Source organism: Trachurus trachurus (genome assembly GCF_905171665.1).
Source record: "Trachurus trachurus genome assembly, chromosome: 11".
Classification (NCBI taxonomy): Eukaryota; Metazoa; Chordata; class Actinopteri; order Carangiformes; family Carangidae; genus Trachurus; species Trachurus trachurus.
This window is the reverse complement of record NC_139904.1, coordinates 5,366,671-5,393,411: the sequence shown is the minus strand read 5'-3', so window position 1 is coordinate 5,393,411 and position 26,741 is coordinate 5,366,671. Positions and strand designations below refer to the sequence as shown.

At 41.2% G+C, this 26,741-nt stretch overlaps 2 protein-coding genes across 2 annotated transcripts; both read left to right on the top strand.

Moving 5' to 3' along the window:
- Positions 1 to 2,288: 2,288 nt before the first annotated feature.
- On the top strand, positions 2,289 to 22,412 carry LOC310993867 (uncharacterized protein). The gene is made up of 19 exons (XM_083982350.1): positions 2,289 to 2,498; positions 2,955 to 3,221; positions 3,448 to 3,726; positions 4,075 to 4,377; positions 4,540 to 4,647; positions 4,774 to 4,784; positions 6,106 to 6,169; positions 6,689 to 6,955; positions 7,084 to 7,362; positions 7,449 to 7,751; positions 8,629 to 8,895; positions 9,165 to 9,443; positions 10,568 to 10,879; positions 14,421 to 14,675; positions 15,236 to 15,514; positions 20,804 to 21,106; positions 21,802 to 21,906; positions 22,042 to 22,059; positions 22,153 to 22,412. Exons 1-19 carry the CDS (start codon positions 2,450 to 2,452, stop codon positions 22,158 to 22,160), a joined length of 3,756 nt encoding a protein of 1,251 aa, XP_083838476.1. The 5' UTR covers positions 2,289 to 2,449; the 3' UTR covers positions 22,161 to 22,412.
- LOC310994103 (major histocompatibility complex class I-related gene protein-like) lies at positions 18,818 to 20,776 on the top strand. The gene is made up of 3 exons (XM_083982668.1): positions 18,818 to 19,203; positions 19,662 to 19,928; positions 20,433 to 20,776. Exons 1-3 carry the CDS (start codon positions 19,155 to 19,157, stop codon positions 20,723 to 20,725), a joined length of 609 nt encoding a protein of 202 aa, XP_083838794.1. The 5' UTR covers positions 18,818 to 19,154; the 3' UTR covers positions 20,726 to 20,776.
- Positions 22,413 to 26,741: the final 4,329 nt, after the last annotated feature.

Genomic DNA, 26,741 nt, shown 5'->3' with positions numbered 1-26,741 from the left:
ACCCTCTGGCGGAGAGAAACAGACACAGGCTCATCGTTACTCATGAACATTAAAGCAGAAGTAAGCAGAATATTTGTGTTAATATAAGTCTTAAATAGTTGTATCTTCCGACAGCAATCACTTCTATAGAGTGTTTGGTGTGAAACACGGGTCTGTCAGTCACTCTGCTCTGCTGTAAGCCGAGGAGAAAACTTTCCTTGTATCCTACAACCTTTATCCAATGAGGAGAGAGAACGGCATAAAGGGGCGGTCCTCTCTGTGTGTGCAGCCAAGGGATGCACGTGAATGTGGTGACGTAGGGACGAGGGCGGGGACTGCTAACTCCATCGGCTGACAGGAAGTTAGCCAAAACGACCGGCGACCGGATTGCTTACTTCTGCTTTAATAACTTTCAGTTTAACACACTTCATGTCTCTGTTTGCGTTATGGGCGTATTGATGCCAGATAACAGAAGAATAATTATTTAATTTATGCGTCTCTGCATCATAAAGATTTCAGCCCTGCAAACAAACCTGTCTGCATGCTGCTACTTTTTCAAAAACTGTCATGTTCAACAGTCTTGTGTCTAATTTTCCTTTTAAGGAATGTATTTTCCCCAATTTACTTCTTTATTTTACCAGTTCTTTTAGGACACTTTATTTAATTAATTCTTGCATCAATCTGAATTGCAACCACATTCAGCAGCTCTAACCACATATTTCAGTCTATTCTATTTCTCTGATGGTTTTTAAAATTACTAAATGTGCAATGTGGTTGAAATAAAAGCTACATTTATATTAAACCCTTCTATGCTCACACCTGGAAACAGAAGACACCAAATCTATTTCATGACATATGTTAGGCTAACTGTTGTCAAACATGATCAGTATTGGGAGAGACGCCGATTTAGAGGAATGTTTTTAAGGAATCAAACAGAAACACAACAACTTATTGGAGCATTTATCTCAGTCATGATCAGAGCAATTAACTGAGTTTTATTGCAAATGGGAAACAGAAGCAGCTGAGAGACAGAGACAAATAAAGCCATAAAGCAGCCCAGTAGAGAGCAGTAGATTTCTTTTATGTGTGCTATCCTGTGTGAACACAGTGAAACTTGCTTTAACATCTTCAGTATCAGATTTTGTTGTGTTTGTTGTTATTTTTTTCCATTCATATTGCATTGCAGCCAGTGAGTAGTAGCCAGATGTGTTCTAGATTACCAACACATCTGGTTTAAGCACCAGGACGATGGTTGCAGCTTCAGTGACACAGCCTCCGTCAGATCAGATCAGTTGCTGCAGGTCATCAACCTGCACTGATTTGCACTGGACTTTTTAAAATATATATTACCTATTATTCCTCTCTGTATAGCACAGTTAGCATCTGAGTTAGCACTGGGTTTAACTTCTGCTGCTGCTACTACTTCTCACTGGCTGCTATGTCCTCATTTAGCCCAGTAACGTTATCAAGTATTTAATATATGTGCAACAACAGATGATCCCTGCTGATGTGTGCACACACTCTTTTATAACAATAACTCCGGATTTTTTGTTGTGCTAACTCGATTAGCATCCTGACTCAGTCTGAGTTAGCTTTGTCCTGTGATTGTTTGTTTGCTAACCACTTGTAAAGCGGATAATCTCTGCATGTCGCAAACAGAAGTGTCTCTTTTAATCCCACAGTAAACACAAGACGCCGGGTCATCAAATAACAACAACAACGACCACCACTACTGTCTCCATTAGTTGTGAATGGAGCCTGCTAACTAGCTAGCTGCTAGCCGCCGGCTTGCTAACATGTTGCTGCAGCAGGAGAAACGTCACTAAGAGGGAAACGCAGTAAACAAAACAAACAAAAACAAAACAAACGGCGGACTCTCACCGATTGTTTCTCCGGTCTCGGTGCCGGTCGGATAAGTCCGTGTCCTGCCCACAGTGTGTGTGCGATAAAGTGCTGATAGTGGGACGAGGCTGATGCTGCTGGTATCTTGTGTGTGTGAATAAGACGTGGCATTTACTCAACTCAACTCATTGAAATCTCGCGAGAACTCGTCTCATTCCAAATGCCGCGCTCCCGGCGTTTAGACTTTATGATCCAACTAAAAACATGTCCTTTTTTCCATGAGACTGTTTTAAGTGTTACAAAAATGTGTTTTACAACGTATGATACATTTTGCCCATTCATTAATGACACCGGTCATTTATCTGTGATGATGCAAAGGAGACTGGAGAGGGATACACATTACACAAGGCTCAACGGAAATATCGCGAGATTCATTAGAAAGTATTGCAGGAGAGCAGGATGCAGGTCCGTATGACTTGTCTGCAACTTCTGCAGCTGTTTGCAGCCCGGTTTGCACAGGCGTGTCTATCCGTGCGTGTATGCGTGCGCTGCTTGTGTCACACCTGAGAGGACACGCCTCACATTTGACTCCACCTCCTGATTGTTAGGGTGTGCTTATGAAAACAAAATGAAGGAAGTATTTATTTTGCTCCTGTTGAGCAATGTTGCAACTCCAGGTAAGAGGATGTTGTAATCCATAGACGAGACTTAACCGTTATGTTCTGTTACTGTGGTGCAGTGAAGGATGTTTGAGTTGTTATTTGTAGATTTGTTGTTGGGGAACTACAGTTTTACTTTCACTTTTAAACTACGATGAAGTTGATTTAGTGTCACCACCTTACATGACATAAATTAAGATGATCGACATTATTACTCTTATTGTGTACACACATTAGACCTTTATAAAAATGAGATAGACTATGTTTATATAGCCTATATAATACATTTTAATACTACAATACATTGGAGATGTGCCACGTGATTGTGATTGCAAATATAACAGTTTAAAAAAGGTCTATAACATTATTTTGTAGCTACTATAATTATCTGTTCTGAATATCTTGGCAACCAATTTATCATTTTCCCTGAAAAAAAGCCATTCAAACCTTTTTTTTAAAAAATATATCCAACAGTAAGACACTCCCTGAAGTATCTCCTTACTGCAACCTCTGGAATACCAAACGTTCCTGAGTTCATTGGTGCTGCAGTGGTTAATGAAGTTCAGATGGGTTACTGTGACAGCAACACCAAGGCAGCAGAACCAAAACAGGAGTGGATGAAAAAGATCATAAAGGACGACCCGCAGCACCTGGACTGGTACGCACAGAAGTGTTTTGGAAATCAGCAAGTCTTCAGAGCCAACATCCACAGTTTGAAACAGCGATTAAACCAAACTGAAGGTACAGTAGTCTATGTTTGTGTTCAGTTATTAATGCTGATCAGTCACTCAGATATATTGACCAACCATGGTGCATAATAATATGTGAATTTCCTATCAGATAGCTTGGTGGTGGTGCTAGGTCTGCTGTTTGATAGAAGCAAATTGATTAATAAAATCAGTCTATGATAAAAACTTGTAGCTGGTCACCAGATCTGATCTGATGTTCTTACTCTTGTTGCTCTTAGGTGTCCACATTTTACAGAGGATGAATGGATGTGAATGGGACGACGAGACTGGAGAGGTTACTGGCTTTAATCAGTATGGATATGACGGAGAAGACTTCATAGCACTGGACCTGCACACACTGACATGGGTCGCTCCAAAACCACAGTCTGTTATCACCAAACTGAGTTGGGACGCTGACAAAGCGAGATTAGAGCACAATAAAAACTACTACATCCACAAGTGTCCGGACTGGCTGAAGAAGTATGTGAAGTATGGGCAGAGTTTTCTTCAGAGAACAGGTAGAATAACCAGAAACACCCATCTTTACTTTACTTAACTTTATTGGTTTATTTGGGTGGGACAATGCACATTAATGGACATATAAAAACCTGTAAATGTGCCGGATTGTAGCAACATCCGGAGTCCCAAAACATAAAAACGGTACAGTGTCAGAACAACATAGTATTATAAAAGACGTAATGCAGACAACAACAAACGACTTTAACGAAATAAAACATTGACATTTTAACAACACTTCCATTGGTAGGGGGACCAAAAGAGTCTGCCTGGACCAATGGATAAACACAGTCTACCACCACATCGTCAAATATTATACCTCAATATAAACTCATCTGTTTGTCCTCCAGTCCGTCCCTCAGTGTGTCTCCTCCAGAAGACTCCCTCCTCTCCAGTCAGCTGCCACGCTACAGGTTTCTACCCTCACAGAGCCCTGATGTTCTGGACCAAAGATGGAGAGGAGCTTCATGAGGACGTGGACCAAGGAGAGATCCTCCCCAACCATGATGGATCCTTCCAGATGAGTGTTGACCTGGACGTCTCATCAGTCAAAGCTGAAGACTGGAGGAGGTACGACTGTGTGTTTCAGCTCTCTGGAGTGAAGGACGACATCGTCACCAAACTGGACAAAGCTCACATCAGGACCAACATGGGTAAGAGAGACATCAGCCGATCTTCCTTTCTTCTGAGCCTTTTTTCCCATAGGTTCCTTAGTTTCTTTATGCCAAATTTTAAGACAAGTCTCTTCAGATATCACTTAGACAACTTGGTTTTGTTAAGCTGCAACAATGTGAATATTATTGTTCTGGCTCCAGTTCCTCCCTCAGAGTTTCCTGTCGGTCCTGTCAGTGGAGCTGCTGTTGTTGTGTTGCTGCTGCTGATTCTCTGCATCTGTGGACTGATGTGCAGAGAGAACATACAAGGTCAGCAACATCCTCCAGTGATGAAGTTAGGATAAACCTGTAATAGTCTTGTCCTTCATATTATGGGCTGTACTCTGTGAAAGTCACTTACTTTATTTGACATCATATCTCTTATTTGTATTTCAGGGTTTCAGCTTGTTAACAGTAAGTATTCTGCCTGCTGTCTTTTCTCTCAGTGTATATAATAAGTAAGGGTTTCATCTTCACCCTTTATTTCCTGTTTGTCTTTGACTGAAGGACGGTGAGGAAGAGAAGAGGATGCTGCACTGACATCATGTAGCTACCTGAAGCAGCTCCAGGATCAGCTCTCTGGACAGTGATCAGGAGATTCTGCCATTTTGAAACTCCTCTGCTGTCTTTAAGGAGAAAGAACTGTGACACTATGTTATGACCATTATTAATGTAAAAGATGTTGTTGCACTGTGATTGGATGATGAAGGATGAAAGAGTGACAGTGTCTAAAATTGTGATATTTTCAGCAATATTCAATATGTTTCGTGACACTGAGAAAAAAATATAATGTAATGTAGATATAATGTAGTTTTTATGTTTGACCACTAGATGGGGCAGTAGGACAGGAAACGAGCTGCAGGCGCAAGATGGGAAGCAAACAGTTTCTGACTGTGTGGCAGCTTTTAAAGACGTTGAATGTAAACTTACCTGTAAGGAACTGTGTTTTAGATAGATAGATAGATAGATAGATAGATAGATAGATAGATAGATAGATAGATAGATAGATAGATAGATAGATAGATAGATAGATAGATAGATAGATAGATAGATAGATAGATAGATAGATAGATAGATAGATAGATAGATAGATAGATAGATAAATAGATAGAACTTTATTCATCCCAAAGAAAATTATTCGGCCAGGCCGCTCCAGAGGAAAATAACTTAGTTAAAGAAAATAAATAGGATACAAAGAGGAAAATATATGATAAAAATATATCCTGCAATGTCTAGACAATATACACAACAAAGGAGCAACCTAGATATAAGTTAAAAGTTAAAATACAGTGCAACATTCATTTAAAAAGTGCTGTAATACAAAAGTCCGAAAAACACAATCTAAGAATTAGATATGTTATGTTACCTGCACTAAGATGAGTGGCGGCCTTGATCCAGCTCAGTCAGTTGGAGTTTGGCTGCAGAGGAGGAACCATGTTGTTGTTGTTGTTGTCTGTTGGTGGCTTTAGCACCTTGTGAGACAATAAATCACAACAAAAATATGTTACTATCTTCCCGCCTACACCACTGACTTCTTTATTTCTCACACTTTGGAGCTGAAACATATTTTAAAGACCCTGTGAGCTGCACAGGTGTGAATTTTGTGGGCACTGGTGTTGTTCCTTTCGTGCAGCCACATTCAGACCTCTCTCCTCCCCTCGGCTGTCACTGTTTCCTTTCTCTGTCGACATGTGAGCAGCTGTGTCAGTGTGAGGTTTGAACAAGTAGCTCCCATACAACATGATGGAAACGATATTTGTGTTGCTCCTCTGCTGTCACGCAGCATCTCCAGGTAAGATCACATTTTATTGTAACTTTTTTTGTTTTAACATCTCAGGAACTTTTACACTGAGGTTGATGCCTCTTTGGACTTTTTATCAAAACTACAACTCAAGGCTGTGCTGCTGAATCTGTGACATCTCTGATGTACAGTACAGACCACCAAGCAGCAGCAACAATGCGCAAGTGTGGAGGAAAATTTTAAATAATAAAGAGAAAAGTGATAAGTGTAACATTTAAGAAAAAGGTGCATGCTCCAAATAAAACCAGATTATTGATCTTATAGTATCCACTTCTACAAATTAACTTTTATCACATGCGGTTGCAAATATTTATCATTTTATTGTATCTGTTTAATCATGTGACTCTGCTTTAGAGCAGCTTGTGCTTTAATTTCTGTAACATGGGGCATCGTTTCTGGTAATCTGAGGTGGGGTGCACAAGAAAATGGATGAATGATAATTTGTTCAAAAATTCATCTTATTTTGTTAATTTTATGTATTTATTATTTATTTGTCAAAATTTGCTGCAGTGACCTACTCCCTGAAGTTTTTATTCACTGGAGTTTCTGGAATCCAAACCTGGCTGGAGTTTGTTGCTGTGACGACGGTTGATGATGTTGAGGTGATTTACTGTGACAGTAACAGCAGAAGAGCTGAACCCAAACAGGACTGGATGACAAAACTACTGGAACAGGATCCAACACACATGGACACACTCACTGAGGAGTGTCGTGTTGGTCAAAGTTCCTTCAACTCCAGCATGAAGGAGTGGATGCAGCTCTTCAACCACACTGAAGGTAAATTCATGTCTCACTATATTTATGCAAAGAAATCTAGAGTTCAAACATGATCATTGTGATTGTCAATTTGTGTTTTGTCAGTTCATTCAGTTTGTAGTTGACAGTTGTCTCTGTCTCTGTCTCAGGCATCCACATTTACCAGAGGATGTTTGGATGTGAATTGGACGATGAGACTGGAGAGGTTCTTGGCTATAATCACTATGGTTACGATGGAGAAGACTTCATAGCATTTGATTTAAAGACAGAGACATGGATCGCTCCAACACCACAGGCCTTATTCATTAAACAGAGGTGGGACAATGACAGAGCTTCATTATTTCAATTGAAGAACTTCCTCACCCAGCAGTGTCCTCAGAGGCTGAAGAACTATGTGAACTATGGAAGGAGCTCTCTGATGAGAACAGGTAGAGTCACATGACCTGATGTAGATTTAAACAAATCATTTAACATCATAGTGAATATGGAGTAAAACACATTTTTCTTTCTCCAGTCCCCCCCTCAGTGTCTCTCCTCCAGAAGAACTCCTCCTCTCCAGTCAGCTGCCACGCTACAGGTTTCTACCCAAACAAAGCTGTGATGTTCTGGACCAAAGATGGAGAGGAGCTTCATGAGGACGTGGACCAAGGAGAGATCCTCCCCAACCATGATGGATCCTTCCAGATGAGTGTTGACCTGGACGTCTCATCAGTCAAAGCTGAAGACTGGAGGAGGTACGACTGTGTGTTTCAGCTCTCTGGAGTGAAGGACGACATCGTCACCAAACTGGACAAAGCTCACATCAGGACCAACTCAGGTAAACCTGCAATCAGACACATTGGTTGTTTTACTGGTTTATTTTATGAGATATTCTGCAGGTGATTTTTTGTTGTGCTGATTTTGATTGTCTTCAATATGGATCATAAACCATCAGCAACACTGCAGCATGTGTTCATATCATTCTTTATAATGGGCTTTAATGTTAAATCAACTCAGTGAAGTGACATGTGAATACGCTATAGTTTCCCTGATCAACCAACCAACATGACTCTGAGTGATGTGTTTACTGCTGGTGCGATTTCCTGTGAACTGTGGTTAACAGATTGGTTGTTTGATACGTGGGAAGATCTGTTCCTCTGTAGCAACAACGTGGTAACAAGTCGAGCACAGTTTCACCACGTACAGACAGAAAAACACCAAAACTTAATAAGTCTCTAAGGACACAGTTACCACGATTAAACCCCTTAACACGCACTTGCCTATGGGCCATGTTATAGGAAGGAAATTCAGAAAAAAGAGAAAAAAAGATATTAGAGTAAATGCACAACCAAACATTTAATTTACAATTTACCAATTAATGCTGCTTTAAAAAACAACCAGTGAGTCAATTGGTGTTTGCAGAGGAGGAACCATGTTGTTGTCGGCTTTGTTTCTTTTCTCAATCTTGTATATATTTTTAGCACCTTAGTACAATTAATCTCAACAAAAAGATTTTACCACCTACACCACTGACTTCTTTATTCCTCACAGTTTGGAAATTAAACATAATTTTAAGACCCAAGCTGCACAGGTGTGAATTGTGCAAACACTCATGGTGTTCCTGTCATGCATTATGATGAATGGAAATCATTAATTAAAAAATCTGCATATTTATTTATTTATCTATTTATTTAATTGGTGAAAATGTGCTGCAGAGATTCACTCCCTGAAGTTTTTCTTCACTGGAACGTCTGGAATCCAAACCTGGCCGGAGTTTGTTGCTGTGACGATGGTTGATGATGTTGAGGTGATTTACTGTGACAGTAACAGAAGAGGAGCTGAACTCAAACAGGACTGGATGACAAAACTACTGGAAGAGGATCCAACACACATGGACACACTCACTGAGGAGTGTCATGTTGGTCAAAGCTCCTTTAACTCCAGCATGAGGGAGTGGATGCAGCTCTTCAACCACACTGAAGGTAAATCCATGTCTGATCACGTACATGAACACTGTGTTCATCAATTGGTGATTTGTCATTTCATTCTAGTATTTGTTCAAATAAATAGTTTTTGTGAGTGTTTGTCTGTTTCATGTCGTATGAAAGTGAATGTTTCCAACCTCTACGCTGTAGAACGAGTGATTGAAATCATGAACTGGTTAACAAAATTTGAGTAACAATATGCTATTTTTCCTAAAACAGTTTCAGTTCGTAGTTGACAGTTGTCTCTGTCTCTGTCTCTGTCTCAGATGTCCACGTTTACCAGAGGATGTTTGGATGTGAATGGAACAATGACACTGGGGAAGTTCTTGGCTTTAATCATTATGGTTACGATGGAGAAGACTTCTTAGCATTTGATTTGAAGACAGAGACACGGATCACTTCCAAACAACAGGGTGTTATCATTAAACAGAGGTGGGACAATGACAGAGCTTCATCAATTCAATTGCAGAACTTCCTCACCCAGCAGTGTCCTGAGAGGCTGAAGAACTATGTGAACTATGGAAGGAGCTCTCTGATGAGAACAGGTAGAGTCACATGACCTGATGTAGATTTAAACTTTACTTTACTTTACTTTATTTGTTTATTTGGTCGGGAAAATGCATATTAATGGACAGTGAGTGCTAGAGTACCCACAGTAAATACACCGGATTTAGCACATGTGCTAATTTACATCCGTAGTCCCCAAAACAATACAACAAATTAACATAAAAAGTCCAAAAGGACAGAGGACCATTAGATAACAGGAAAAGTACATTTACATGGTTACAGGGTTAGACATGAATGAACATGATTCATTGAAATATAAAAATATATGTCTATACAGTTGTGCTTGACATGGTTCATTTTAAATATAAAAATATGAATCTATACAGTTGAGCTTGACATGATTCATTTTTAATAAAATTAAAAATATATATATCTATACAGATGTGTATACATGGTTCGTTGAATTATAAAAAATATATATTACTTACTTACTTTACTTTATTTGTTTATTTGGGTGGGACAGTGCACATCAATCTACATATAAAAACATGTAAATGTGCCGGATTATAGCAGCAATGCTAAGTTCCATCCGGATCTATGTAGTTGTGACTGACATGATTAATTGAAAAAACATAATTACACATGCTCGGGCTAGATTTACTTTCACCAGACCGAGCATGCTTACATGATTGCACCCTGACTGATTATTGCACATGAACCGGCCATAAACATTCACACATAGTAACTATACCTCCATTATTGCACACATACCGGTCATAAACATTCGCACATAATTACATATGCTTGACTATTGCACACGCACTGGCCATAGCCATACAACTGCAATCATGTTTAACCCGGGTTAAACATGATTAGAGGTGCTCACAAGTTTGTTTGTCTAATATCCAGTCTGTAAGTTGTGCTTTAAAGGTCTTAAAAGTCGGAACCTCTCTAATATTGATGGGTAACTTGTTCCATTCTAAACATCCTTGGACTGATAACACATTTTGAGAAAATGTTGTGCGTCTAAATTGTACCTCACAGTCCCCACTTGTGGTGGCTCTGGTCCCTATACTCCTTTCTGGTTGTTTTTTTAAAAACAAAAAACAAATAATTTAACATCACAGTGAATATGACGTATAACACATTTCTCCGTCTTAAGTTCCTCCCTCAGTGTCTCTCCTCCAGAACACTCCCTTATCTCCAGTCAGCTGCCACGCTACAGGTTTCTACCCTCACAGAGCCCTGATGTTCTGGACCAAAGATGGAGAGGAGCTTCATGAGGACGTGGACCAAGGAGAGATCCTCCCCAACCATGATGGATCCTTCCAGATGAGTGTTGACCTGGACGTCTCATCAGTCAAAGCTGAAGACTGGAGGAGGTACGACTGTGTGTTTCAGCTCTCTGGACTGAAGGACGACATTGTCACCAAACTGGACAAAGCTCACATCAGGACCAATTCACCCAACTCAGGTAAAGCTGGAATCAGACACATTGGTTGTTTTATTGGTTTATTTTGTCAGATTTCATGCACATACATTTTTATTTGTGAGTGTCAGTGGCGTGCACAGGGGGGGGGCAGGGGGGGCGACCGCCCCCCCCTCGTGGCCCAATTGTTGAAAAACGCGTGCTAAAGTGCCCCCTGGGAGCCAAAACGCGCGTTAAAGTGCCCTCTTGGAAGCCAAAACACGTGCTAAAGTGTCCTCATGGGGGCCAAAACGTGTGCTAAAGTGCCCTCTAGGAGCTAAAACGTGTGCTCAAGTGCCCTCATGGGGGCCAAAACGTGTGCTAAAGTGCCCTCTAGGAGCCAAAACGTGTGCTCAAGTGCCCTCATGGGGGCCAAAACGTGTGCTAAAGTGCCCTCATGGGGGCCAAAACGTGTGCTAAAGTGCCCTCATGGGGGCCAAAACGTGTGCTAAAGGGCCCTCTAGGAGCCAAAACGTGTGCTAAAGTGCCCTCTAGGAGCCACAACGTGTGCTTAAGTGCCCTCTAGGAGCTGCACGCGTGCTTAAGTGCCCTCTAGGAGCCAAAACGTGTGCTAAAGTGCCCTCATGGTAGCCAAAACGTGTACTAAAGTGCCCTCTAGGAGCCAAAACACATGTTAAAGTGCCCTCTTGGAAGCCAAAACACATGTTGAAGTGCCCTCTTGGGAGCCAAAACACGTGTTAAAACAGGCCACATCGACGTTTTTTTAGTCTTAAGGTATCGATATTAAAGCAGAAGTGAGTGATATATTTGTGTTAATATAAGTCTTAAATAGTTATATCTTCCGACAGCAATCACTTACATAGAGTGTTTGGACCGAAACACGGGTCTCTCAGTCCCTCTGCTCTGCTCTGAGCCGAGGAGAAAACATTTATCGTATCCTACAGTTTTTATCCAATGAGGAGAGAGAACGGCATGCAGGGCTGTGTGTGCAGCCAAGGCACGCCGTGAATGTGGCGACGTAGCGACGAGGACTGTTACGGTGCGTTCATGAAACTCATATTTTTCCGACCGTGAAGTCGTACCAGTTCGATCTGGTACGAGTTCACCGGTCGGAAGTTACGAGTGGCCATTATAGTGACTTTCACCAGTAAAACAGGTCGGAAAAACACGAGTGGGTTGCCTGAAACGCTACAAAGTCGTAAGTTGTGACTTGAAGCTGTAATTTACGATTTCAAAAGCCTGCCTGGAACGCAGCATTAGCGAAAACAACGGACCACTCACTTCTGCTTTAAAACAGGCCAAATCGATGTTAAAAAAGGCCAAAAAATTTTCGCCGCCGACCTATGGTCGCCACCCAAACGCACCATGTCGCTACAGTCTCACTCTTGTCATTTTCTGAAACTTGGCAGCCCTGAAAGTGCCCTCTAGGAGCCACATCTAGGAGCCAAAACGTGTGCTAAAGTGGCCTCTTGGGAGCTAAAACACATGTTAAAGTGCCCCCTTGGAAGCCAAAATGCATGCTAAAGTGCTCTCTAGGAGCCAAAACGTGTGCTAAAGTGACCTCTTGGGGGCCAAAACACGTGTTAAAACAGGCCAAATCTGCGTTTTTTTAGTCTTATGGTATCGATATTAAAACAGGCCAAATCGATGTTAAAAAAGGTCGCTCTTGCTCTTGTCATTTTCCAATCTCCCCTTCCTGTCAAAAATCCTGGAACGTGCTGTCGCCTCACAACTCACAACCCACCTCTGCTGCAATAACCTGTTTGAATCATTCCAATCTGGTTTCCGTACAAAACACAGCACCGAGACAGCCCTCCTGAAAGTCACCAAAGACCTCCTCCTCTCCTCAGACTCCGGACACCTCACCATCCTCATCCTCCTCGACCTCACAGCAGCCTTCGACACCATCAAAACGTGTGCTAAAGTGACCTCTTGGGGGCCAAAACACCAAGGCCAAATCGATGTTAAAATTTTTTGCTACAGTCGCTACAGTCTCACTCTTGTCATTTTCTGAAACTTGGCAGCCCTGAAAGTGCCCTCTAGGAGCCACATCTAGGAGCCAAAACATGTGCTAAAGTGGCCTCTTGGGAGCTAAAACACGTGTTAAAGTGCCCTCAGGGAAGCCAAGACGCGTGCTAAAGTGCCCTCTTCAGTGGCGAGGACACGCTATTATGTGCCCTTTTTTTTCCTTTTCGCCCCTGCCCTTCAAAAAGTCTGTGCACACCACTGGTGAGTGTTTTATATTTTCGACATTCATTCATTGACTCTAATATCAGTGAGGTAAACCATTAGCAACACTGCAGCAGTGTGTGTTGATATGATGCTTTATAATGGGCTGTAATGTTAAATCCACTCAGTGAAGTGACATGTGAATGCTGTAGTTTCCCTGATCAACCAACCAACATGACTCTGACTGATGTGTTTACTGCTGGTGTGATTTCCTGTTAACTGTGGTTAACAACACTGTCTTCTGTCAAATCTCTTCCTGTTCCTGTTCGGCAGAAGGTCTGTTTGCGAAGAAAGAGACAAACGGTAGCGGTGGGGAAGGGAGGGGCGGGTTACACCGGGCCATATGCCATGAGGTGCCGGCCGTATCGTTGTAGTAACCCAGAAATCCTCTCGGGGGCGATAGAAGTTACGCACTATAGCTTTAAAGACTTAAAGACTTAAAGCAGAAGTAAGTGGTCCGGTCGTTTTCGCTAATGCTGTGTTCCAGGCAGGCTTTTGAAACCGTAAATTACAGCTTCAAGTCACAACTTACGACTTTGTAGCGTTCCAGGCAACCCACTCGTGTTTTTCCGACCTGTTTTACCGGTGAAAGTCACTATAACGGCCACTCGTAACTTCCGACCGGTGAACTCGTACCAGATTGAACTGGTACCACTTCACGGTCGGAAAAATACGAGTTTCCTTGAACGCACCATAACAGTTCTCGTCCCTACGTCGCCACATTCACGGCGTCCCTTGGCTGCACACACAGCCCTGCATGCCGTTCTCTCTCCTCATTGGATAAAAACTGTAGGATACGATAAATGTTTTCTCCTCGGCTCAGAGCAGAGCAGAGGGACTGACAGACCCGTGTTTCAGTCCAAACACTCTATGTAAGTGATTGCTGTCGGAAGATATAACTATTTAAGACTTATATTAACACAAATATATCACTTACTTCTGCTTTAAAGACTAAAGACAAATAAAAGCCGAGCAGCAGCAGCAATGTGAGCAAGTGAGGGGGAAAATTGAAGTAATAAGAAGAAAAGTGATGAGTGTAACATTTAGGAATTACTGGGAAAAAGGTGCATTCTCAAAATATAACCAGATTATTGATGTTATAGTAACTACTTCTACAAATGAACCTTTATCACATGCAGTTGCAAGTATATTTATCATTTTATTGTATCTGTTTAATCACGTGACTCTGCTTTAGAGCAGCTTGTGCTTTAATTTCTGTAACATGGGCCATTGTTTATTTAATCTGAGGTAGGGTGCACAAGAAAATGGATGAATGATAATAATTTGTTCAAAAATTCATCTTATTTTATTATTTATGTTTATGTATTTATTATTTATTTGTGAAAATGTGCTGCAGTGATCCACTCCCTGAAGTTTTTCTTCACTGGAGTTTCTGGAATCCAAACCTGGCCGGAGTTTGTTGCCGTGACGACAGTTGATGATGTTGAGGTGATTTACTGTGACAGTAACAGCAGAGGAGTTGAACCCAAACAGGACTGGATGGAACAGGATCCAACACACATGGACACACTCACTGAGGAGTGTCGTGTTGGTCAAAGCTCCTTCAACTCCAACATGAAGGAGTGGATGCAGCTCTTCAACCACACTGAAGGTAAATTCATGTCTCACTACTAAAATATTGTAATTCTAGTGTGTTGTGCAAACACATTTAGAGATCGCACATATGAACATTGTGTTTGTCAATTTGTGATTTGTCATATCATTCTAGTATTTGTTCAAATAAATAGTTTTTGTTTCTGTTTTATGTTGTATAAAAGTGAATGTTTCTAACCTATACTGCAGAGCAAGTAATTGAATTGAAATACTGTTTGACTAAATGTTATTGAATGAATGAATGAATGAATGAATGAATGAATGAATGAATGAATGAATGAATGAATGAATGAATGAAGGAATGAAGGAATGAATGAATGAATGAAGGAATGAATGAATGAGTGTTTATTTCGATCACAGCATCAAAATTTCAACAAATTCAAGGTAGTAACAAATACTATACAGCTGGTCGAAAAGGGTTGCGGCTGAAGCAAAGCTTATAGCTGCCGCACCCTCTAATTTCTAATTATTGTTAAACTAAACTGACTAAATGTTATTTCACAGAAAACAGTTTCAGTTTGTAGTTGACAGTAGTTTCTGTCTCTGTCTCTGTCTCAGGCGTCCACATTTACCAGAGGATGTTTGGATGTGAATGGGATAATGAGACTCAAGAGGTTTCTGCCTATAACCAGTATGGTTACGATGGAGAAGACTTCTTAGCATTTAATTTAAAGACACAGACATGGATCGCTCCCAAATGGCAGAGTGTTGTCATTAACCAGAGATGGGACGAGGACAGAGCTTCATCAATTCAATTGCAGAACTTCCTCACCCAGCAGTGTCTTGAGAGGCTGAAGAACTATGTGAACTATGGAAGGAGCTCTCTGATGAGAACAGGTAGAGTCACATGACCTGATGTAGATTTAAACAAGTCATTTAACATCACAGTGAATATGGAGTAAAACACATTTCTCCGTCTTAAGTTCCTCCCTCAGTGTCTCTCCTCCAGAAGACTCCCTCCTCTCCAGTCAGCTGCCACGCTACAGGTTTCTACCCAAACAAAGCTGTGATGTTCTGGAGGAAAAATGGAGAGGAGCTTCATGAGGACGTGGACCAAGGAGAGATCCTCCCCAACCACGATGGATCCTTCCAGAAGAGCATTTACCTCTCATCTGTCAAAGCTGAAGACTGGGGGAACTGTGAGTGTGTGTTTCAGCTCGATGGAGTGAAGGACGACATCGTCACCAAACTGAACAAAGCTCAGATCAGGACCAACTCAGGTAAACCTGGAATCAGACACATTGGTTGTTTTATTGATTCATTTCATCAGATTTTCTGCATGTGATTTTTTGTTGTGCTGATTTGTGGGTGTTTTATATTTTTGACATTGATTCATTGCCTCTTCTATCACTGAGGTAAACCATCACCACCAGCAACACTACAGCAGTGTGTGTTCACTGCAAGCATCGATAATGGGCTGTAATGTTAAATCAACTCAATGAAGTGACATGTAACAATATGATCGAGTTTCCCCGATCAACCTACCAACATGACTCTGAGTGATGTGTTTACTGGTGGTGTGGTGTTCTGTAAACTGTGGTGAACACACTGGTTGTTTGATATGTGTTTGTCTGTACAGTGGGTAACAAATGTAGCACAGACAGTTTCACCACGTACAGACAGGAAAACAACAAAGCTTCAACAGTCTCAATCTAAATTTAATCCATTAGCATGGACTGAGCTGCTGGGGCCTGGATAGACCAGTGGGCAGAAAATGCATTTCAGGCCCTTTTAAAAGACGCTGGCTGCAGCTGACACAGTCCATTGTCCAATTGAATGTTCACTTCATGTAGAATATTTTCAGCACTTCATCTTCAACCAGTCTGAATAATTATTCTGTTGTTTCAGTTGATCTTTCAGTTCTCTACATCGGTATCCTGAGAGCCGTTGGGATAGTTCTCCTGCTGGCCGGGTGTGTTACCGGAATGATCCTCTGTGCGAGAAAACGGAAGTGAGAATCAACTCTTTTCAGTGACCCACAGATGTTGGCGTTTTGAAAATTTGATACACATAAGGACTAATTTCTGTATTACATTTTTTCATCTTGGACCATCGCCAGGTCCAAACTTTAATGAGAGAAACTTTAGTTCATAAACAAACACAAAACAAATGCTGCAGCCACAATTGCTAATTATCATGCAACACATTGAATTAATATGGATAAATATGCTAATATTGCTAAATATAAATATTAGCATATGAGCACTGTACTTAGCCAGGAAAGAAAAACTTTCTAACTCCTCTTGTCCTGTACATAGTGTGTTTCTTTTTCTTGTCAATTGATGTAATTTGTGTGTTTAATAAAAACAAAAGGCATTTTAGACCAATTAGATTTAAGGGTGTGCTTCAGTACATCACCACTAGATGGCAGCACCACTTTCTCACCATGTTTTGATCTTCAGCTGTAATTTATTCAGTGTGGCTGTGAAGACTTTTATAATGAAAAAAAGTTGTATTTTTTTGTGTGTTTTTTAATAAGATGTTATCTGTTCTTAACTTTCCATTTTGTTGCATTAAATCTGTAGTTATGGAGGAAGAGAACCACAGACGTTGTGACTTGTGTTTTAATGAACTGAGTGAAGGAGTGAGTTGATAACGATCACAAAGAAGAAAAGTGAAATCAAACTTGAGCCTCATACTCAACATTGTTGACATTGACCCTGTTGATGTGGATTAAAAACAGAAAGTCAGTCAGTTCTTTTTGAGGAAACAGTCACAGTTTGAACCCACTGGCCTGTCCAGGACCCAGCAGTAATTAGAAGCAACACGACCTACAGGCCAATCCAGTCAAGTAGGCTACACAAAAACAAAATGTTTTGATTATTGAACGAGTTCTTCTGCGCAACTGTAGCTACAGATATTATCATCACTTGTGTCAGGAAAACTATTCTACTGCTGCAAACTTCATTATCATCAGCATTTGATGAGTGCAAAGTTGATCATTTTTGAGGCGAGGACGGATCATATTCACCGAAACAAGCTGAGACAGAGAGTGACTTGAACTTTGCACAAAGTGGGATGTTCCATCCTTGATCACCTGCAGTGAATCACTCACAGGTGAGCGCGTCTAAAATATACACTGACTTATTTATCAAAACCAGTAGCCTGTTGTTCGAAACCTATAGGATTAAGCCGGGATATGTTGGTTATTCTGGCTGAATTTAGTCGGTTGTTCAAAAACAAGTTAAATTTATCCTGGTCAAGTTACTATGGTGATTTATTCTCAGCAGCCAGGCTTAGTTGATTCTGTTGTCTTATTTGTGAAGTCAGCAGACACTCTGATCAGAAATAATTGTGTTTCATACAATTATTCCATGTTCTTATGTACACATTGGCCTGATTTTTAAACAAACTAAATACTGTACATTCACAATAATCAAAAAACATGAAACATTATTTTTTCATAATTAGGCCTATTCATGTGCTTCTTGATTTCCAGTTCCAGTTTTCTGAAGGTTTTTTTTTTTTTTGTAATTCTCTATCAAGCTCCATATCCTGCAACTTTCTCTTCTCACACTGAATCTTTGCATCTGCCAGCGCTGCCTGCTTCTTCAGATTCAGGGCATACAGATGTCTGACGGTTTGTGAATTCTGTAAAACACATATTAGCACAGTATTGTGGACACTGCAGATGTCAGGCAATCCTCACAATTAGCAGGCAGGCTGTCAGGGTGTTCAGCATCTGTGTCCATATGATATTTTCTATGACCACTGGCTTCTCATAAAAAGCAATAGAGCAAAAAGAGCTACAGATTTATTTTTATTCTTTTACAAAATATATAGGCCTCAGAAAATAAGAATAAAGTTAAATGTGTGAGCAGACACCTTCCAAATAATTTATACACCTCATTTGAACATTGTTATCAGCAATTTATTGAAGCACCAGACTGCATAATGTTCTTATATTTAATTAATTTTCACCAGTTGCACTTTTGGCCGCTTGTAGTATTTGTGCTGTATGAACTTTACTTTAGATTATAAGAAATTTGTGCAATGAATCAACTTCCACTGCTCATCATTAAGGGAAAGTGCACACTTGTTTGTGAAAGGAGTTTAGTTATGACGGATTATAGTTTTGGATTACTTTCACATTCAATCAGTCAGCAGTTCTCTCTGCTCAGCGGTGGTGTTTCCTTTTTTCTTTTTCTTTTTAAAAAAAGGGGTGTGTCACTTTACGTCAGGATTAAGATCCGCTGTTCATTGGAGGAAAGTACGCCAGACCTTATCGGTGAATCTGTGGTCAATCTCTGTGGTCGACTGAAGAAAACTGTGGCCGCGCACTGACTGGAAGTGACAAAGCCGCCCCTCCTCAGCCAGTTTCGGAGTGCAAACAACCATGAGACTGTCTAACCGGCCTTTCCTGGATTTCTTTATTCTACTTTCGAACAACAGGCCCCGGGAATCATCTGTGATATAAACAAGGAAAACCAACTGGTTCTTGTCGGTACTTCAGGCGAGCTCAGTCTGTCAGAGCAACATGGAGAAGCTCCTGATACTGCTGCTCTTCTGCCACGTAGCACCCGCAGGTAACATCATCATATACATAATGTATATTGTTTGTTGGTAAGGATGTAATAAGATCCATAATCTGTTATCTTTTTTAAACACAAGCTAGACGTTCACATGTGCCAGCCCTCAGATGAACTGAATAAACATGCAAACTCCACCCAGAAAGGCTCCAGGCCAAGGAACCAAGGGGCTGACCACTGTCTCACTGTGCAGTGCAGTGTTACAGTAATTCATTTATTGGTTATTTAGCTCGTTAACAAACTAATCTGACAAGCCATGTATGGTGAACACAGGCCACACACCATCATATTATTCCTTAAAATAAACTCATTGTCCAAAAATAAATTATATAAATTATATGTAACCCCAGACCTTAACAACATTTAAACAGGTCAAGACAAAACAAAGTTTATTAATGTGCACACCAGTTAAGGGAATATTAAAGGTGCAAATAAAAACCTTGTCTGTTCTACAGTGAAACACACCCTGACATTTTTCTGCACTGTATCTTCTGGACTCACAAACTTTCCTGAGGCTGTGGCTGTCGCGTTGATTAATGACATTGAGTTTGGCCACTGTGACGACAACTCAAACACAGTGGAACCAAAACAGGCCTGGGCAAAAAGAGCACTGGATGAGCACCCTGAGCACCTGCAGCGCTACAATAGAGACTGTCTCGAGATTCTGCCTCATTTCAGATTCACGATTCACCAGGTCAAGCAACGTTTCAACAACAGTGGAGGTAGGTACAGTCTCTGTTTAACAGCAACAACATTTTCTGGAGTGATAGTAGAGGGTACCAATGTCACCCTTTGCACTCCTGAGTTACTAGGCAGTCACTTTCTGGCAAAGCCTTGCCAAAAAGTGACTGCCCCTGTAATAATAATATTTGTTTTCAGCAGAAAAAAGTGGTTTAGGGGTTTAGTTACTATTCTTTAAGTCATCCACTCACCATCTACATTAATATGACCCAACTTTCTACTGTCATCACTGTGACTGTTCAATAATAATGACATTCATAAATGGTCACAACATATACAATTGTGACAAATACAAATAACAATATATAGACCATAACCAACCAAAATATAAATCATTCATGGCTCCAACAGATATAGCCTATAAAAATGACTAATTATCTGCTTTTGAATCCTGAGCAGCAGAGGACTGTGAGAATGAGAAAGGTCTAAAACTGATCATCTGACAAGAGGTAACGTCATCTGTCCTTTAACTGTCTCTGTCTCAGGTGTCCACGTCTTACAGAGGTTGAGTGGATGTGAATGGGACGATGAGACTGGAGAAGTTACTGGTTTTCATCAGTATGGTTATGATGGAGAAGACTTCATATCATTTGACATGAAGACACAGACATGGATCGCTGCCAAACCACAGGCTGTCGTCATCAAACTGAGATGGGATGCTGAGAAAGTAAGAATGAAACGCAACGAGTACTTCTACACTCAGATTTGTCCTGAGTGGCTGAAGACGTACTTGAACTATGGGAAGGACTTTCTGCTGAGAACAGGTAGAGTCACATGACCTGATGTAGTTTGATGATCACAACAATATTGATATCGACCAATCAGACTGAATCACCACTGTATCATAACTCTCCAGTCGGTCCCTCAGTGTCTCTCCTCCAGAAGACTCCCTCCTCTCCAGTCAGCTGCCACGCTACAGGTTTCTACCCTCACAGAGCCCTGATGTTCTGGACCAAAGATGGAGAGGAGCTTCATGAGGACGTGGACCAAGGAGAGATCCTCCCCAACCATGACGGATCCTTCCAGATGAGTGTTGACCTGGACGTCTCATCAGTCAAAGCTGAAGACTGGAGGAGGTACGACTGTGTGTTTCAGCTCTCTGGAGTGAAGGACGACATCGTCACCAAACTGGACAAAGCTCAGATCAGGACCAACATGGGTAAGAGAGACATCAGCTGGTCTTCTTGTCTCCTGAGCCTCTTTTCCCCCAGGTTCCTTAGTTTCTTTAAGCCAAAGACAAGTATCTTTAGATAGCACTTAGGCAACAGGAAATGAGCAACAGAGAAACTGAAAACTGAAGCTGTCGTTGTGCACTTACTGGAACAAACGATTGCAACAGTTGCCAACGTCTCCTTCTTTTTTTGGACTGCTACAGTCGCCCTTGAACACATCTACCGGCTTGTTTGGTTTGTTATTTAAATTGCCAATAATTAAGGCCTTACTCATAGACTTTTTGTTTTTGCTTGTGTGGGACAACTGTTTAATATGAGTTGGAGATTATGCCACCGCCGCCGCGTCAGCCGACTCCTCTTACTGGCGGAAAACATTGGCCTGCTAGTATGTTGATTTACATAGGCCTATGTTATGTTCTGCTATGAAGCCAAGACGGCGATCATTGAGGGTGGTGAGTGTCCATCTTTCCACACTCAACTTTTTGACCGTTATGAGTGCAGAATCCGGGTACTTACATCACACTGCATTTTGCCATACTAGTCAATGTGAACGCACTTACTTACTCCAAATAGTTAGTGTGAGTATGGAAGTATTCAAATTGAGACACAACAATGAACGCTTGGTTTTGTTAAGCTGCAACAATGTTGATATAAAGTGTAAATATTATTGTTCTGGCTCCAGTTCCTCCCTCAGAGTTTCCTGTCGGTCCTGTCAGTGGAGCTGTTGTTGTTGTGTTGCTGCTGATTCTCTGCATCTGTGGACTGATGTGGAGAAAGAAGATACAAGGTCAGCAACAATGTTGTTATCCTCCAGTGATGAAGTCAGGATGAACCTGTGACAGTCCTGTCCTTCATATTATGGGCTGTTCTCTGTGAAAGTCACTTACTTTCTTTGACATCATATCTCTTATTTGTATTTCAGGGTTTCAGCTTGTTAACAGTAAGTATTCTACCTGCTGTTGTTACTCTCAGTGTATATAATAAGTAAGGGTTTCATCTTCACCCTTTATTTCCTGTTTGTCTTTGACTGAAGGACGGTGAGGAGGAGAAGAGGATGCTGCACCGACATCATGTAGCTGAAGCAGCTCCAGGATCAGCACTCTGGACAGTGATCAGGAGATTCTGCCATTTTGAAACTCATCTAAAGAACTGTGACACTATGTTATGAACATTATTAATGTAAAAGATGTTGTTGCACTGTGATTGGATGATGAAGGATGAAAGAGTGACAGTGTCTAAAATTGTGATATTTTCAGCAATATTCAATATGTTTCATAACACTGAGAAAATAAATGTAGTTATAATGTTACTGTAAAATGTAGATATAATGTAGTTTTTATGTTTGACCACTAGATGGGGCAGTAGGACAGGAAACGAGCTGCAGGTGCAGATGGGAAGCAAACAGTTTCTGACCATGTGGCAGCTTTTAAAGACATTGGGTCTCATTCATGAAACGTGAGTAAATCTGTGTGTAGATTTGCACATAAAAGCTCACTCTACTAAAACTCTACTCCGGATTCATGAACGGTGCGGGAAACTCAGATTTGGTCGTAAACACGTGTGTAAGATGATGAATGCCAACCCATCGTAAACTAACAACACGCCCCCGGTGATCAGCAATTAGCATAGATCTCCATACATGAATAGCCATATAAGGAGATCCTGACCACCATATTAGGAGGTAGGTGCATCCTGCTCACCTACACCTGTGGCCATGACGCAAACGAGGAAAGAGGGAGAGAGAGAGAGATAAAAGAGAGATCACGGATCAAAGTCATTTTGGGTGAAGTGGAGTCCAGAAAAAATATTTAATTCTCTTCTGTTAGTAGTGGTGTGACTGGGACAGGTCAAAGGCTGGAGGGAAGAAACAGATGTAGTGAAATAAGTGTCCTTGGTTTGTTAAAGAACCGTTTTTAAGAAGTAAAGCCAGAATAGTTCGATATGAAACATAAAAAAAAAAAAAAAAAAAAAACACAACTACAGAGCTACAGCAGCGACGGGAGGAGGAGGCTCTTCACAGCCTCAGCTGTAGAGGAACATGGTTGTATCAACACATGAAGTTATATAGGCAGGTTATATTGTTACAGAAGCACCAGCCGTCTGTCACAGCTCCATCCAAACCGGTGCCGACTGCGCTGCTGCGCAGGGTAATGTGTGCGCCCGCCCACCAAGCGTGTTGCAACACAGAAAAAGTTTTTTCCGGTTTTATATTAGATTATTATCATCATAAGATGGAGCCTTGACGTGTTTGTGCGTGTCCGATCCCTAAAACGCCTCTCTCTCCAAATATTTCTAATTGTTTGTCATGTTTAAATTACGTGTTTCAAAGGCATCGGCGTATTTTAACCATGAGAGAGAGTAATACGGATTAAAATTGTAATTTTCAACAGTAACAAGCAGTATTTATTTGCATTCCTACATTTACACAAGCGCTACACACAGTCCGGAGCAGGTGTAGATTTTGTGAGTAGCTACGAAAAAATCAGCACTACTAAAAGATTGATGAATGCGGAAATCCACGTAAATTTGCGCTGCTCAGGGTTTACACGCAAATCCGTGCTGCTCACGTTTCATGAATGAGACCCATTGAATGTAAACTTACCTGTAAGGAACTGTGTTTTACCTGCACTAAGGTGAGTGGCGGCCTTGGTCCAGCTCAGTCAGTTGGAGTTTGGCTGCAGAGGAGGAGCCATGTTGTTGTTGTTGTTGTTGTTGTTGTCTGTTGGTGGCTTTAGCACCTTGTGAGACAATAAATCACAACAAAAAGATGTTACTATTTTCCCGCCTACACCACTGTCCTCTTTATTTCTCACACTTTGGAGCTGAAACATATTTTAAAGACCCTGTGAGCTGCACAGGTGTGAATTTCGTGGGCACTGGTGTTGTTCCTTCTGTGCAGCCACATTCAGACCTCTCTGCTCCCCTCGGCTGTCACTGTTTCCTTTCTCTGTCGACATGTGAGCAGCTGTGTGAGTGTGAGGTTTGAACAAGTAGCTCCCATACAACATGATGGAAACGATATTTGTGTTGCTCCTCTGCTGTCACGCAGCATCTCCAGGTAAAATCACATTTTCTTAGAACTTTTTTTGTTTTAACATCTCAGGAACTTTTACACTGAAGTCGATGCCTCTCTAGACCTTTGTCAAAATTACAACTCAAAGGCTGTGCTGCTTGGGGCGTCGCGTGGCGTAGTGGTTAGAGCGGGCGCCCCCATGTATAGAGGCACAGTCCTCGCTGCAGTCGGCCCTGGTTCGAGTCCCGCGTCGGGCGCCATTTACTGCATGTCATTCCCCCTCTCTCTGCCTCCCCATTTCCTGTCTGTCTCAACTGTACTATCTATAAAGGCATAAATGCCCAAAAATATACTTTAAAAAAAAAAGGCTGTGCTGCTGAATCTGTGACATCCCTGATGTACAGACCAGAAACGGCAAATAAAAACCGAGCAGCAGCAGCAGCAATGTGAGCAAGTGAGGGGGAAATTATTAAATAATAAGGAGAAAAGTGATGAGTGTAACATTTAGGAATTACTGGGAATAAGGTGCATGCTCCAAATAAAACCAGATTATTGATCTTATAGTATCCACTTCTACAAATGAACTTTTATCACCTGCGGTTGCAAGTATATTTATCATTTTATTGTGTCTGTTTAATCATGTGACTCTGCTTTAGTGCCTGTGCTTTAATTGTTGTTTTTTGGTGTGTCTTTTTGGACGAAGAAAGTTGGTATCCATTGACAACCATTATATGGACAAATTCTGCTGCGCGGATCCCCCCGTAACTCAGAGAAGCCACGGAGGACTCTGAAAATTCTCACAGCTCTTAGTCGACATGAGGGTGAACTATCCCTTTAAGTGAAACAGATACGGTTGATGTGACTGTGGGTGTGTATCCTTCTGTCAGAGTAAGAAAAGTAAAATCACCTAGAACCTGTTCAACCTGCAGCAACATGAACATTTAGGGGAGGTATATCAACATAAACTAGAAAAAGCATTTCCAAGAATGGAAATGGTGTGAATGCTGAAAGCAGCTGAACGCTGTTGCAGAATTAGCAAATAGTGCAAGCAGTGATCACCATACAAATGTTTGACTGAGGTAGGAATCGAACCCACAACCTCATGGTCAGTAGACTTTCACTCTGCCTCGAAGCCACAGTGTACACACAGTTACAGAGACTGTTGTCTGTTGATGAGCTGCACTCTGTCTCACTCTGAAGTTAACGAGCCCAAAGCTGCACCTGTTGGAAACACACTGTGTCAACACCAAGAAAGCTTGAGAGTCAAGCTTGAATGACTTAGAATGAAAATTTCTGTGAATTTCAGGCTGAGAGCAGCAGTTTCAACATGAAGCAAGTTATCAGAAGTCAACAGAGGACGACTGGGAAAATAATTCACTATAATTGTTGTTGAGGCAAGATTTGAACTGGGAATCGAACCCACAACCTCATGATCACTAATCTTTACTCTGCCGCTTCGCCACAGAGAGCACAGACATAAGCCTGTTGCCATTGTAATGTGATGATGTGCTGCAAACGGTGGCAGTAGCAATTAATGCGTCTCTTAACGAACACCTGTAACCAATTGAGGGTGGGGGAGGGGAGCAGAATTCAACATCACATAACAAGATTGCTCAGCCTGGATTCGAACTAGTGACCTTGGGGTTGGCAAGCTGCCACCTTACCAACTGGACTACAGACAGAGTTGTGGAGAAGAGAGGTTGAGACTTTGATGAATGTGAGATTTTTCAATGATGCTTAAAAAAAAAGAAGAAAATAGTATAAATGAGCCACAACAAGTAAGTAGAGGACTTTTTTGTGACCTGTGACTATTTTTTGGTGAATTAAAATGAATTAAAAAGCACTTAACAGCAAGTTACAAAGTTGAGCTCCTTCTCCTGCTGCTGTGAAAAAAATGCATTGGGCTGAATGAGAGCAGAGAGCTCCCTGGCTGCATTTAAAAATTATTTTAAATTATTATCTAAGTCTCTTTGCATTTTTTACCAGAATTTTAGCCAGAAGACAAGTGTGGCTACAAAACTGGAGAAAATAATTTGTCTAGAGTTTAATTTGTGGCCGTGCTGACAGTTAGCCAGAAAAACTCTAGAATGTTTTTTTGCCTCTCTCCACTCTGGCACCACTCTAGCTCTGCTCGTTAGACGCAACACACACCCATTATAAAGCTGAAAAAAATCAGAAAAAGTTAAATATTTGAAAAAGTATAAAAAGTATGAAAAATTTGAATACATCCGATAAAGTCCAGAAAAAGCTGCACGTTTTGATATGAATTGTTGAAATAGCACAAAGTATGAAGGACTAGAAGAAGACCGTAAAAAGGCGGAAGAAAATGGCCGAATAGGATAACATGGAGCTGCTGCTTTATCATATTACAGAGAAGCAAGTGTAGCCGATGTCATATCTGGCCCTCTGCGTTGTGTTTCTCACGGCCTGCCCTAGGTGGAGTTCGATCCCACGACCCCCCGCACTGGAAGCGACAATGCTAACCTCTTCGCCAAGAGGTTGACAACCACTTGGCAGGTTGGTTAGCAGGTCTTTTATGGGTGGAGTGAGTGCACATCCGTTACACAAGGTCAGCCTAAATTGAAATAAATAAAAAGACTACAGCCTTA